This window comes from Perna viridis, chromosome 14 (assembly GCF_037379345.1).
Source record: "Perna viridis isolate PV_CMFRI_1.1 ecotype Kerala chromosome 14, ASM3737934v1, whole genome shotgun sequence".
In the NCBI taxonomy this organism is placed as follows: Eukaryota; Metazoa; Mollusca; class Bivalvia; order Mytilida; family Mytilidae; genus Perna; species Perna viridis.
Genome location: NC_142458.1, coordinates 18,999,420 through 19,014,730, shown reverse-complemented (window position 1 = coordinate 19,014,730; position 15,311 = coordinate 18,999,420). Strand labels below are relative to the sequence as shown.

General features: G+C 32.6%; 1 protein-coding gene across 1 annotated transcript; it reads left to right on the top strand.

Annotated features, from left to right (window-relative positions):
* Nucleotide 1: 1 nt before the first annotated feature.
* LOC148598511 (lipoyl amidotransferase LIPT1, mitochondrial-like) lies at nt 2–13,924 on the top strand. The gene is made up of 6 exons (XM_088560465.1): nt 2–84; nt 4,409–4,802; nt 6,167–6,720; nt 8,255–8,368; nt 9,891–10,022; nt 11,782–13,924. The coding sequence occupies exons 3-6, from the start codon at nt 6,223–6,225 to the stop codon at nt 12,235–12,237; spliced, it is 1,200 nt and encodes a 399-aa protein (XP_088416591.1). The 5' UTR covers nt 2–84; nt 4,409–4,802; nt 6,167–6,222; the 3' UTR covers nt 12,238–13,924.
* Nucleotides 13,925–15,311: the final 1,387 nt, after the last annotated feature.

Below are 15,311 nucleotides of genomic sequence, written 5' to 3'. Positions count from 1 at the left end.
CTGTAAAGTCCGAGGAGATCGAATAATTTCCAACATGTCTGCGCCCATGCAACTTGATGAAAACTTGAATAACTATCGAAAAATGTAATCAGTACATAAAATTAGAATAATACACTAATTAAACGAATTTCAACAATGCATATACTTTAATTCTAAGTAGTTTGACTAAAATAGATTTGATGTGTAAAGATGATTAAAATAAATATACAGAATTAAATGGACCCATAACCCCCTTTTAACCTTCAGAAAGTATGAATACACAATGTGCACTTTTTACAGCACCTTGCAAAAAACGAGTCTCATATTTGACATTGAACACTGCAGAATCTAATCACAATTACGAAATGTACTTTAAATTACAATTGTCTTATCATGGATAACAGTTAATTTGTGCATATTAGTTAGAGCTACGTTTCGCAGCTATATTTAATCATGATAATTGCTCAACCAATTTTTAACCATTAATATTTTTTTGTAATTTACACCTGAAAACATGCTAACCCTCTACAACAGTTTGTTTTTGCACTTGGTGACCTTGTCAGATGTAATTGTCGTGGTTTCTATCATGATATTTGTAATGTAAACTTGATGACCTTTCATTTGATATACAACAACCCTAATTTCAATGAATTTGAGTATTTTGCACTTATTAATCCCAACTGGGTTCTTTTTCTGTACAACAAAATTGATATTAGTGATGTACACGTTATGACCTTTAATTTGATATATGACAACCTTACTGTATAAAATACTTTAGTTTTTGCACTCATTGACCTTACCCAAGTCATTTTTCTGGGACAATTTAAAACTGATATTACAGATGTATGCTTTAAGACCTTTCTTTTGATATGCGATAACCTTATCCTCTAAGAACTTTAAATTTTTGCAATTAATGACCTTACTCATTGAACATGTATCAGATATTAGGGTTGAAACTTTTGATTTTCGAAATGTGCTCATATAGACCTTCAAAATGATATATCGCATGACCTTCTTCAATGAAGTTGAAAACATGATGCAACATTAAATCTATAAAAAGTTTTTGATGAAATATACAAAACCATAGGAAAAATCAGAAAATTTCAAGTTGTTGTAATAGAGTTGGTTTTTTGAATATTGGTCCATGGTATTTTGTCAAACAAATGTACTTGAGCAGATCTTTCATTCTATGTAATGATAATTAATGTGTCTGTTGTTGATTTTAAATTATACATGTATATCCCTGCTCTGATAAACTAAAATTTCGAAAGATCCAAGACAAGACAAATCCCTCAAATCTGAAAACTGAATGATAATTTATTGGACAAATGCAACCAAATGACAAACATTTAGGCAATGCCAGAGCTCATTTTTGGCATAATGAAGATATAATGCAATAACAAATTCCACAACTGGAAGTTGTAGAAACAAGAAACTAATACCATAAACCTTAGTATTATTTGACCATGAGAAAACTTACAAGGTTAAGGTCACAAACTGGAGTCTGTGAAACATTTAAATTGTCATAATTTTTTAACTGACGGTCAGACAGATTTAAAACTTGGGTTCCAGACGTAGAGACAGAAGTAAAACTTGGGCTCAAAACGTAGAGCTCATCAGGAGGGTAATTTCATATGCTGTATGTATGCACTTATCTCTTTTCGCTTTCTTAATATCAAGGCCTGTAGTTTGCAGTGAGAAGGATTTCTAGCACTCTGTAACATTTGGCCTTGGGTGCAAATGAAAAGTCATGTTGAGAAAACACCAATAAAGAGGAGGTAACTTCTACAATGGATGATGAAATTTTCACTGGGTCATGTGGTAGGAGTCCTAAGTGAGCTCTATCTATGGTCAAAATTTGGTTGTGATATCTTTAAAGATGACAAAATAGGGCTATGTAAAAGTAAATGTTGGAAGAAAAAAAAATTACAAAAACAATAAGGTCTCTCCCTTGTAGGGAAAACCTTTAATCAGCCACCCAATACAGCATAGCTATTTGGACAGATGAAAATACTTGGTCCAAATTTACTTAAACAGAAGTGGAAGGTCTTGGAAAAAGCATGAGTGAATATGGTTAAAAGTCCCAGTCGTAGAAAAAAAAAAGTCAGAATTGAGGGTCCTGGACCAGAGATAACCGCAAATTTGAACCATTGTCCAACAGAGACAGATAAAAGTGTATACATTGTAGGTCTTTTTTTACTGTCGGTTAAGGATTTGAAAATAACATTAATTTGAGCATAATAAAAACAAAAATAGGAAAAAAATTGTGTTCATCATTTCTGTTTCAATTTGATCTGCACTTGCTTGTATATGTACATGTATCTTAATAAGGAATAAGAAAAAAAATTAAAAATTAATAATTTATAGTGTATTCACTAGATTTTTCTCTTTCATATGAATAAAAAAAAGATTAAAATTGCATTTTAACATGGATGCACATTTTAAAAAAAAATTGTACAGATTTGTGGGGAAAATGAAAACGATCGTTGTAAGCAAAAAGTTATTAGCATTTTCCATGTAGTTGTACATGTTTTTATTTATAAAAAATGAAGAAAAAAAGTAATGAAATGATGGTAGATTCTTCCATATTACTTTCGTCACAGGGGTTCAAATTTTCGTTCAAGAGTGAAACTGTGAAAGGTCCTGAATTTTTTTGCATCCTCAACAAAAGGTCCTCAATAAAGGCAAACATATATGTAGATATGGCAGGTCAAGGACCTTTGTACACTACTGTCAACACTAATTTTGATTTCTCAACTCTTCACAGTGGAGACTTTGTGAGTGTGGAGTCACAGTGTCTCCACCCAACACAGTTGAGTCACCATTTGAAAATATGCTTGTATGTTTAATTTTTTTTCCCATTATAAAATTTATTTTAATGATTTTCAAAGTTTAAAAGCATTTGAGTTATATATAGAAAAATGAATGAAAAGTATTGGAATGAAGCAATTATTCAGTTTTTAATTTTGTGGAGATGCACTGAAGTCACAGTGCAGGAAAATGGTGACTCAACTCTGAGGAGTGGAGAATTTAGGTCAATGTTTGTGAATGATATTTCAAAGGTGTTACAGTTTTTTGCCAATTTTGCATGTACAACTTTGAAACTCTTCTTCTTAAAACCCATTGTATAGAATTCTATGGATGTTTTGTTTGTTTGTTTGTTGGGGTTTAACGTCCGAACAGCAATATTTCAGCTATATTCAGACAATGAACATGAAATTGATGATAAAATGAACATGAAATGATGATGAAATGAAAAAGGGATGAGACACAAGGACAATGGGGTCGACAAATTTTGATTGCCAATGGAAATAGGGAGAGGTGGGTAGGGTCAGGCAATTTAGCTTCCTGTGGCAGAGCCCTATGGTTCCTACTCCTATCGAATACCACAGTAGGGTTTTTTAACGTGCGAGGAACGTGGCATCTTTCCCAACATGGTGCACCACTATGGTTTGCGGTCAGGTTTTCCGTATTATAGCCTGACAACCCCAGCATGCAACACGCCAGGGGTACCCCATTCCACCACCTGGGGCACATATCCCAGATGCTTTGTGGGCAAAGCGCCCTAGCCCCCGGCTGGGGTTCTGAGCACTATTTAGTCGCCTTTTACGATAAGCTTAGCACTGCTGCAAGCCTATTCTTTTAACACCCGGACCTGCACGGGGCGAATTCATTGGAAGTTGGGAGTTGGGATTTTTGTTCCATAGGGTATCCCATACAAAATGACCGTTGGGACTGTTAATCCATAAAAAAAACATGACTGCTGTTACTAAAAATAGAACATAATAGTCAGAAGGCAGTTTTTGCCAATAACTAAAAAACCGTTGCTGTTAGCAAAATGTTTGCTGGGTAATATTATTCAGCATCATGAAACCGACCAGTGCTGAAATTTTCAAAATATGTCTACTGATGTAGAAGTTACGGTTCCTTACACATTCCATATTTCTATGGGTTAGTCATGTATGTATTGACTGGTACTCTAAATACAATAGCCCTGTGAGCTCTGAACTGTTGGAGTCTGACTTCGGCCAGAAAAAATACCTTTGAAAATATATGGGATAGACCATGGTTAGGTGGGTTGGGATTTTTTTTTATTTTACAATTTTTTGCATTGAGTTTATGGTAGAAGCATTATAATTTCAGAGCTTATTGAAAAATGACAGAAAAAACTTTAGGGTACACTATTTTAGCTGAAAAATGGGGGGGGTAGGTAATTGGACACACATGTTCTTTTGTATTTGACCATTATTTCACATCCTTACAAATGACTACATTTAAATAATGGGTAAACAGAAAAAAAATTTTCTTGAAATTTGTCTTCACATATATTTAAATTATCGGAATTGTTATTACAGTATAAAGACTTATAACATATGGGGAAAAATGTATCAGCTGTATTTAACCATAGTTTATGTATTATTTTTTTCAGCTAATCAAGAAAGACCATGCAGTACTTGCAGTACATGGCTGTCTTAGTCCAAAATGGTCGGATTTAATCAAAAAGTCATTCCTGCATTGATTGCGACATACATGTACATGATCTATGCACTTTTGTATATATTGGCTCATCTTCCAATTTGGAATATTGTATTATTAACAGTAGCTGTTTTCATTGTATGTTGTGTAGTAGTTAATGTATGGAAAAAAAGCCAAAGTTCTGTGAAACAAGCGCAGCAACATAGTGGGAGAGCCATTTACTTTGATGAATGTTGTGATAGAACTTCTGACTTTGAACTCGCAGTTAAAGCTATTAAATCATGGGACATTACTTTGTACCCATATATCTTTGAAGAAAAGATATTACATTGGATGGATTATGTAAGGTACATACATTACATGTGCATGTATATATACACTGTTCATGTATTATAAATATACATTTAGTAGTCAGAATTTCCTATGACCTTGAAACCCTCCTCCTTTTTATTTGGACATTGATACATGTAGATATTGTATGCCACAATATTGCCAAAAGCCATTTTTGTATGGCACATTGTTCTCAGTGTCCAAAATCAGGAAAAAAAGCTGTCAATAATAATAAAAATGTCCCCAAAATCAGAATGCTTCAATTTAAAACAAATATGAGCACACAGACAATATACATGTATAAAAACCTTCATAATAGCAAAATTAGCTACATATACATGTATATATGTATTTGAGACTTTGCACTTAAGTGTCAGTCCCTGTAAGAATCAGGCGGTCGGTGAAACATGGTATGAAAAAACATCATTTTGATAGTGTAATTTGACTATTTGCTCCATTTGCTCCATCAGAATCAAGGAAAACATAAAAAACAGACCAGATTTTCCATATTGTGCTAGACCAATGAGTTACAGTTTCATCAAAATGCGCTGAAAATGAAAATTTTAAAGGGCAGATACATGTAACTCTGTCAAAAACCTCATTTTTCTTAGATTCTATTGAAAAATTTCTTCACAAAGCCAGTGATGCAGAGACCAAATAATGGTCTTTTCAAGTAGAGAAAATATCCTCGAGTAATATTACGTTGTTAGATCGTTTGGGTTTTGACAAGCATGTTTCTGATTTTACCAATTTTGCCTGATTCTTACAACCCTTACACTTAATTCCTTGAAGAATTAGTGTTTTACAGCTTACCAGAGATAGTAGTGATCTATCCTACAAAGGAAATTTACTTATTTTTTAAAAATGTTTTCATATTTATTAAGAAATCAAAAAGATTTCTGATCTAATATATTGAATGTAAAATCAGTGTCACACAGGGACAGTGCATTGACCCTGCCCCCTTTATGTTTCTCATCAGTTAAATATATTTATCAATGTTTTAAATTTTTCTGTTTTCATTGTACTGTTGTTTTTCTTTTTTTTCTCATTGTCTTTTCAGATAAAATTTAAAGCTGTCTTAGTTAATAGTGCATGCACTTTCTGTTCTAATATACTGGTATATATTGTATATTGTTGTCTGGAGAAGACTTCATAACTTAATATCATTTGTGTTCTTTCTCTTTTGTGAAGTTAACAAATACAATTTTGTTAATTGTACGCAATAAACAGCTGTATTTATGGGTGTTAAGAAGTGAAAAAAGAAATTAATATTTATGAAGGGGAGATAATCATATTATTTAGCCCATGATGATGATTATTATGGTTATAGTTGTACTAACATGACATAGTTTAGTTTGATTTTTTTAATTTTTTTTTTCAGATTAATTAGGAATATACAGAAAAAAGTAAATATAGACTGTCTAGGTTTAACTCCAAATGAATTCAATTCATGTCACTATCAGACATGCCAGAGGCTACTTCTTTTCATCAAAGCTTGTAAAATCATGTTCACAAAGACTCAAGCATTCTTTCCATTTAGTTTCAGACACAGTGTTGGTGTCACGATCTGAGGATATTTACTTGAACTTAGCATTAGAAGATTGGTTGTTTCAAAACTTAGATTTTAAAAAGTATTCTGCTCTTCTTATATGGAAAAATAAGCCAGCTGTGGTCATTGGACGGCACCAAAACCCTTATTTAGAAAGTGATGTATGGAAAATAAGTCAAAGTTCTGTAGATCTTGCTCGTCGGAATAGTGGCGGAGGAGCTGTTTTCCATGATAAAGGAAATTTGAACTTGTCATTTCTAAAGAGCAGGGATAGATATAATAGATATTCTAACCTTGAACTTGTTATAGCGGCTATTAAATCTAGATGGGATGTTGATCTTACGATAAATACAAGGGAAGATATTTTACTGGAAGGATTCTACAAGGTCATGTATTATAAATGCCTTTTAAACACATTGTATGTTCAGTGAAACCTGTCTAAACCAACCCTTTTGGACTGTAGGATTCATGTAGACCTGGGGTAAGGGGCATAACTCTTAAAATCAGTGATATGTTTTTATCATATTCAATTTCACCTAAGCTTTTCAAGCTTTCATTTGAAAACAGAATGAAATCAATCCAAGATACTTTGATGCTTACATGAGATTTATATAAAGAGTCTAAATACACGTTCCAATGATTTTAAAGAGTTGTGTCCATTACCTTAGGTCTATCTCCATAAGAATGTTTTCTGGTCATGTTAAGCCCTAAAGTCAGATTTTCAGACACCTCTGGTTTTATCCATTTCGTAGCATTACTATTTTTTGCCTAGTGATCCCTACATTTCTTTTTATAATTGCATTAAACACACCGTCACTGTTCTAGGATTTTTCAGAAATGGAGGTTTCCTCGAGAAAAATCCATATAAAATCAACTTTCCCACAGTCAGTGACTGCTTTCCTAACAAAACAAATCCTTACAGCAAATGAAGTTTTCAACTTGCCACGGGAAAGTGTAACTAACTTTCCCTGACCCAAATTTCACTTGCCCCAGGTAACGGGATATAGGAATCCTAGAACACTGACCTTAGAATTTTATGTAGGAAGTTATTTTCTTTAGTGTTTTTGATAGATAAAACCTACTAAGACAAAACCTATAGAAAATCTAGGGAAATTCTTATCCAGCCAAGATTTCAAATGCTTATATCTGAAAAAAACAAGCACGCTGACCCATCTATTTATTCTTCTAATATTGTTCTAGCATTTAAGATCTAAAAAGATTTCAAAACCCTTTTAAATTGTTGTTATTCTTTAAAACTGTGACAGTACTATTGTTTGTGGGGTATACCAATTTTCATGGATGAGCCAGACCATAAAATTTCGTTCCCAACAAAAAGGAGATTCTGACTTACGTGTATACTGAAAACCTCAAAACCACGAATTCAAAAATCCACAAGCTTGTGTATTTTCTCTATTCCATTGATCATCAGTCGTAGTAGTGGTCCATATACAGCCTAGAATATGGCTAGATAGTACAGGGGGCACAATTAGAGTGCACTAACCCAAATCATTGTACGTATTAGGGGCCAATGTACATTTGTACATTTTGGATAAAATTATGATGTATTTATGATTAAAATACATGTAATTTGTGTTCTTCTGGAAGACAGAGGGTAAACAATATTGTTAACCACTCAGCGTTCCAGGATTTTTTGTTTAATTTAGATTTCCATGGGAAATGTCTGCTTTCCAAACTTAACATTCAAGTTTTCTACTTGTCAAATGGAAAATTTCGATGTGGGAGATATGCTCTTTGTGAACCTTCAATACAATGTTTCAAATTTTAAAAACTGAATAATTTCAGACCAAAATCTTGCCATAGGTGACAGGAAAGAGGCCTCTTAGACCATTGCTACTGAATGGTATGTAAAATTCTATAAAGTGATAACTATATTTAATGTATTGTTTTTGTATTCTTCAGGTGTCTGGAACAGCATCAAAGCTAGGGAGGCTTAAAACATATCATCACTTTACACTGTTACTAGATGTTGATAAAAACAATTTATTCAGCTATTTAGACAGCCCTTTTGCAACGGTAAATTGTTTTTTGTTTTATTTTTGTCTTATTTTTTTTTTGCTTAGTCGAGTACAGTGTTACAGGTACATGTACCTTTAATTTAAACAAAAAAAACAGGGGTGACACATTTATCATTTTTCTTTACATTTTTATACGACCACAAAAAATTTGGGGTCATATAATGGTATCATTCTACCACAAGGTGCCATAAAACAAACTGAATGTTGTGAATGAATATGGGGGGTTGTCACCGTTAATAACTACGGGCCAAAAAGGATTAAAAGATTATATACCATACAGTGTTCTCCCCATAATATTTAAATAGCACAGTGCTAACTGGCATAGCACAGCTCTTTTGACCTTTCCAAAATTATAGCACAGTGCCAATAGTGCATTCTAACTAAAATTAATTATTGATAGCACAGTGCAAAGAATTCATAGTGCTTCAAAGTACAGTGCTATAATGGCCTGGGGAGAACACTGCCATATACTTGACCCAACTGTTCAGGTTTCTACCTCTGATGTTATATCAAGCTGCCCCAAGCAAAGCATTTTATTTTTTTCCTGTGGTTATAGTAGGTGCTCTAGAGATCACTACTAATTGCAACTAGGCCATGCATTATTAATATTAGACAATTATTGAAGCTATGTAATAGTACAGTCTCAATCACAAAACTTAGTGTAATGGTGGCATTAGAACTAGCTTACATGTATATCAACAATCAACAAAGTGTTTAGGCCAAATAAAATTATACCTTAGTTTCCTATTACCCAACACACTCATGTCTTGAACCCTTGAACGACGAAAAGTACCACCAAAGTCAAACAACCTGACATTTTAGAGATGTTAGTCATTTTTTAGTTTTGACAAAGTTTAAGTGGTTAATAAAATGTTTTCTACGAAACTTGGGGAAAAAATAAGTAAATGAAATAAAATAAAAATAAGTAAATGAAATAAAATAAAATCCCGACCTACCGACCCATCTTTTTCCTGACATGTAACAGGAAACAGAGTTATAATTTTATTTGGCCTTATTCATGTTAGTTGAGTACAAATAGATCTGTCCCTCATAGGCAAAGCTAAAATCATATTAGAAACAAGCATTTTGAATCCCAAAAGGATAATTTAAGAATTATGACAATGTGTGTAACTCCTTTTTTCATTTTTTTGCCACGCTTTTGAGTAACTTTCCATTCCAACTTACTAAAATATTGTTTTCTGAGTGGTGGGTGAGCTGAATTATAACATGAAGTGTCAGGTTATCAGGTTGTTTTTGGATGTTAAAGATAAGTGAAACTATGATGCTCAAGGTCAACAAAATACTAGTCAGGAACTTTGGAACATGCACAGTAATTTATGCAATTTTAAATAGCCTTTGACAAATTGGTCTTTTTAGGTTTGAACACACTGTATTACCTGTTATTCAATAACTGGTGTTATTTTTTTATATGACAACAACCATATTTTGGTCATATAATTGTAACGTGCTGTTGTTGTCTGCATTATTGCTGTCCACTAACTTTTGTTCATTTATATCAGGTTGGAGTAAAGTGCAGAGCAACCCAAAGTCTGAAGTCACGAGTTAAAAACTTATCTGAGAGTATACCAAATTTGGAATCTAATTCATTGGTTGATCTCATTGGAAAAGAGTTTTTAAACGGACATAAAAATGTATGTATAAAATAGTCATTGAACATCTTCCTGTTGTTCAAAATTGTGTGTATATGTTAGGATGAAAGGGAATTTGAAAGCTTTTTTGTAATTTGCTAAAAACTGTAATTGTTTTTATTCTTAAATTTGTATTAAAGGATAACCACTGATCATTAAGCAAGTTAGTGTGCTTTCCATACTGATATATCTGTAAAAGCCCTACAAGTAACTTTTCAGGCAAAATTACTTCACATAACTTTCACACCAATTTTACATGATTTTCACCTGAATAGAGCAATTTAACATTATGGCAGAGTTCACGTGAAATTCTGGTAAGTACAGCTATCATGTGAAATTGATGTGAATTGTTCACATGAAATTCGTGTTAAGTGAATTTCATGTGAAAATCATGTTTATTTCATGTGAACCTCGATTGACATATATTTCACATATTTGTCTGTTTATAAATTAAAAAGTATCATATACATGAAGTAAATATATCACCTGAGATGCACTCGAGGCTGATATATTTTCTGAATGTGGTATTTCTGTGTAATAGTAACACCCTCTACAACAGGCACTATGTGTTATATTATACTAAATACAGTTGTATGTGCAAATTAGGAAAACAATTTTCAGACAATAGGTTGATGGTAGATACAGAGTGATATATCCTGATGATAGTAATACAACAAGGGGATCTTTCTGGGTGATTAATCATTCACTCAATCTTTTTGCAAGGGATGGTTCATGAAAAGAATAGACCAATCTCTAAAAGAAATTTTAGATTTTTGTATGAAGTATAATGTATAAGTATGTGTAAAATTTTGTATATAATATACTTGTGGGTGTCATATAATTCTATTCAGTTAGATTTGTTCATTTTTGTTTGAACTATTGTTGTACATTATATTTTCAGAATAATGACAGTCTTGAAGTTCAGATAGAAAATGTCACAGTGACCCCAATAGGGCAAGATGTGATATTCTTATGAGACATTCAAAACTGACATTATTCTGTTTATCAGCAAAATCACAGTTGATTAGTCGTACACTACCATCAACCAAAATTTTAATTTCTCCACTCTTCATAGTGGAGTCACTCTTGTCCTCCACTATGACTTCACTGTGACTTAACCAAAGTAGAAACTAGGATAAAAATGCTCCATTTCATTACTTTTATATATTTTTTCTGTCCATAACTGGGAAATGTTATTAAACTGCTAGAACCATTATACATACTTTGTTATTAAGATAGGGGTAGTAAACTACAGAAAATGTTTGAAATGGTGACTCCACTGTAGAGAGTGGAGACACTTTGACTTCACTCATAATATAGATCTCCACTGTGGAGAGTAGAGACACTCACTCCACTCATAATATCTCCACTGTTGAGAGTGGAGACACTTTGACTTCACTCATAATATATATCTCCACTGTAGAGAGTAGAGACACTCACTCCACTCATGTCTCCACTGTAGAGAGTGGAGACTCTGTGACTCCACTCATAATATAGATCTCCATGGTGGAGAAATTAAAAATTGTATTGACTGTCATGTAACATTTTCATTGGATATTTGCATTATTTTTTTGGTATCACAACAGCATCCTGAGACAGAAAATATTAGGCAGTAAGAACAATTGAAAATTAAAAAGTTACAATAAATATTATAGCATATGTAGATTGTATAGTACTGCAATGTGGACTAAATTTATTGCAGTACTTTCTAATGATTGAGTAATCAAGGGAACCAAGATTCGAGCATTTTTTTTTATTTCAGGAAAATAATTTTAAGTTCATAGATCCAACTGAAAGTCAGTTTCCAGGGTTACAGAAAATTCATAATGAATTTAAAGAATGGCAGTGGATTTATGGAAAAACTCCAAAATTTTCTTTCCAAAGAAAATTTTCAAAACTGTTTGATAAAGATCATGATTTTAATGTGAATGTTGTTGTAGATAAAGGGAAGATAGATTCTTTAGAGATAGAATCTAATTTTCATGAAACTTTTGTCTCACTCAATCTTTTGATCGACAAACATCTATTACATAAACGTTTATGGTATAAAGACCTTTTAGATGGCTTGATTGCTATATATAACAATTTGAAACTTTTAGAAGAAACAGAATATACTGTTAACTCCTGGGCATTACAGTGTGTTGCTGAAACACTTTGTATAAACTTTAAAGGTGAAAGTTTGAGAGATTTGTTGCATGATAAGGAAATAATGGTTTGATGCCAGAATACCATATAGGGTGTTATTTTAGTAAATGTAAACTTTTGGCAATATTGAGGTAAAAATGCATTGCAAAACTTTTGATGTATTTTATTTTGGCAGATTGCAGATATGTTATCATTGCAAATACTGTACAATTTGTATAGCATGTAAATGGCAAGGTAAGGTGAGATATCTGTCTTTGGATGGAAATTTTAGGAGAATGTATTTTGATGGATTTTTTAAGAATGCTTAAATAAGCCCTAGTAACATCATATGGAAATAATCCATATTTAGAATAAATATTTTGGAGGTTCACCATGAATATCACGGAAAGTGACTGAATATTTATTTGAATGTTTGATTGATGAACTCTTAGATATTGATTTTCTTATTCAGAATTCTAATGACACAGTGATCATGATTAAAACAATGTGACTAAAATATTCAGCAAGAGGCACTATAATAAAAAAATTTAGCAAATATTAAACACTAAGTAGAGGTTGCCGAGAGCCTAAATCACTTACGTCGCATAAGGCCATGTGAGCTATTGCCATCGCTTGTCACTTGGTGTCTGTCATTGTGAACCTTTCTTTAAAACTCTTCTCCTCTGAAACCACTCAGTGGGTTATTACATAACTTGGTCACCAGCATCCTACGTCAAAAATTGTACCAATAGATCAATCATAGATCATGGCAACCATTGCTGTTTTTGGACAAATGGAGTCAGGTCACCAATTTCATCATATATCTCAAAAACTATGAGAGATGTTTGAAAATAAATGCTACTTTCCTCTTCAGCTTGAAGAGCTCTACAAAAGTTTTCATTGTGTCAAACTTGTCGGAGTTCCTTGTTTCAACTTAAAATACGGGTAGTTTTCCTTATTCTGTCCTAAGATAAGTAAATGTCTATAAAAGCTTATTACTGTGTTTTTGTGTATGGTGTTAAAGAGTTTAATGAATACAATGACATTTTTATCACGGTGGTGTTGTCTTTTTGACATATTTATTCCCATTGTATTTTATTTGAAATTACGGCTCCTTTGGTGTTTTTGTATATGTATTTGAATGACCTGTTCCAGTTATCTAATTACTTTTAGCATATGTTGTTAAGGAGGTAGACCTGGGATAAGGGACATAAATCTTCAAATCAGTGATCTGTTTGTATCATATACAATTTCATTAAAGCCTTTCAAACTTCCCTTTGAAACAGAATGAAATCAGTCCAGGTTACTTTAATGCTTACATGAGATTGGTATGAAATGGTGAATACAAACATTCCAATGATTTGTAAGAGTTTTGTCCCTTACCCTATGTCTACTACCTTAATATGAATACATTATCAGGTACAAATAATTGTAGGAAATAAATGTGAAATCAAATTATAAAACCTCGTGGTTATTTTTCTTGCAATTTCATTGTCAGGAGATGGAAAAGTGAAGACTTTTTTTTACTCTTTCATAATTCAAGGTAGTCATACATGTATATTTGCAAAGTGTCATCACTAAATAATGCAAGATTGAATATTCAGGTATTGCACATAATTATATATTAGTATTATTATTGTGGTAAAACTTACATTGGAACTAACCATACTTTTCTTTATTTATTTTCTACCACATATATATTTTTTTGCTTGTATTTATTTGTTTTCAGTTTGCACTGTAATCTGATCATTAATTAATTTTAGTAAATTTGTGAAAGCGAACACACTTATTATTTTCATTAGTTTATGGGATTTCTGTTTTTTTTAATTATTTAAAATGTGTGTATGTGTGTGTTAGTATGTCATTTTGCTACCAACCGGTATTGACAAAAATCTAATTTTTAGGTACTTGATTAATAGTTGTTTAAAATGAATCCATTAAAAATATGTTGATGCGATAAAATATTGCAAATAGTTCGTGATTTCTAATGGATTGAAATATTAGCATGTGCCCATAGCTGCCTGGGTCGTCCATGAACACCCTATAATTACTATTTTAATTTTATATAGTGCGAATAATAATTTATGTTATTCCACTTAAAATGGGAGCATGTACCAGGTACATTGGTATGGTAAGCGCCCTTTAATTAATCAATAATAAAAAATGCCAAAGTAAGCTGACGCCGTCCACGAGTTTGTGATCTCAAATGGATGATTTTACGGCGTATCCACCTGCGCATTGAAAACTGATTTGTTCAACGTGTCATAGTTTTCTTTTCATATTTCGTCTACCCCAGACTTTCATGAGCAACTCGGTGGGTGTTCCTAGAAAAGCAGAGGACGCTTACGCTTACCCTACCATTGTATCTGGTCCATGCTCACAGTTTTAGTGGAGTCCGAGTTGCTCATTTTTCTTTGTTTGTATTATTTTAGTTACTTTATGTTCTTTCATGTGTTTGTCAGTTTTTCATGTCTGGTCTTTATCCATGGATTACATTCTTTTAATTTCCGCTACAGAATCTTGGTTCCCTTGTTTACTCTTTAAAACAATATTGTGTTGCTCCAAGTATAACGTCAGTTTTAAATCTTAAACTAATATTTGTTTTTAGATATGCAAGAATATCTACGTAATTGAATGAATAACAAACCAATAATAAAAAATTCCAAACTGAAATGTGCTGATCAATCACATTTAAACTTATGGCAATGTCAAAACCAACAATCAAGCCGAAACCGACTCATACCAAATCTGAATTTAAGGAGGTAGACCTTAGGTAAGGGACACAAATCTTTAGAATCATTGAAACGTTTGTATTCAGGCTCTTTATATCAATCTCATGTAAGCATCAAAGTAACTTGGATTGATTTCATTCTGTTTCAAGTGAAAGCTTGAAAGGCTTAGGTGAAGTTCAATATGATACAAACATATCACTGATTTTCAGGAGTTATGAGTTATGTCCCTTACACCAGGTCTACCTCAAACTGAATTCGACATAGGTACAGGTATGCTTGCTTCAAAAACATACACTGGTCACAACGAAAGGGATGTTTCAAATGAAAATACTTTTGAAAAACTATGATTGTTATTCAGACAAAAATCTTAGGTTGAAGACGATCTTTCTCGGGCAGTGTTTTCTTTTTACGTCACATCAAGTATCAGTAACCTAAA

Excerpts from the sequence above, each read along its gene's own strand:
- LOC148598511 (XM_088560465.1), top strand. The coding sequence starts at position 6,223 with ATGAATTCAATTCATGTCACTATCAGACATGCCAGAGGCTACTTCTTT. Across the intron at positions 6,721-8,254 it reads TACTGGAAGGATTCTACAAG|GTGTCTGGAACAGCATCAAA; the intron begins GTCATGTATTAT and ends TGTATTCTTCAG. Across the intron at positions 10,023-11,781 it reads TTTTAAACGGACATAAAAAT|GAAAATAATTTTAAGTTCAT; the intron begins GTATGTATAAAA and ends TTTTTATTTCAG.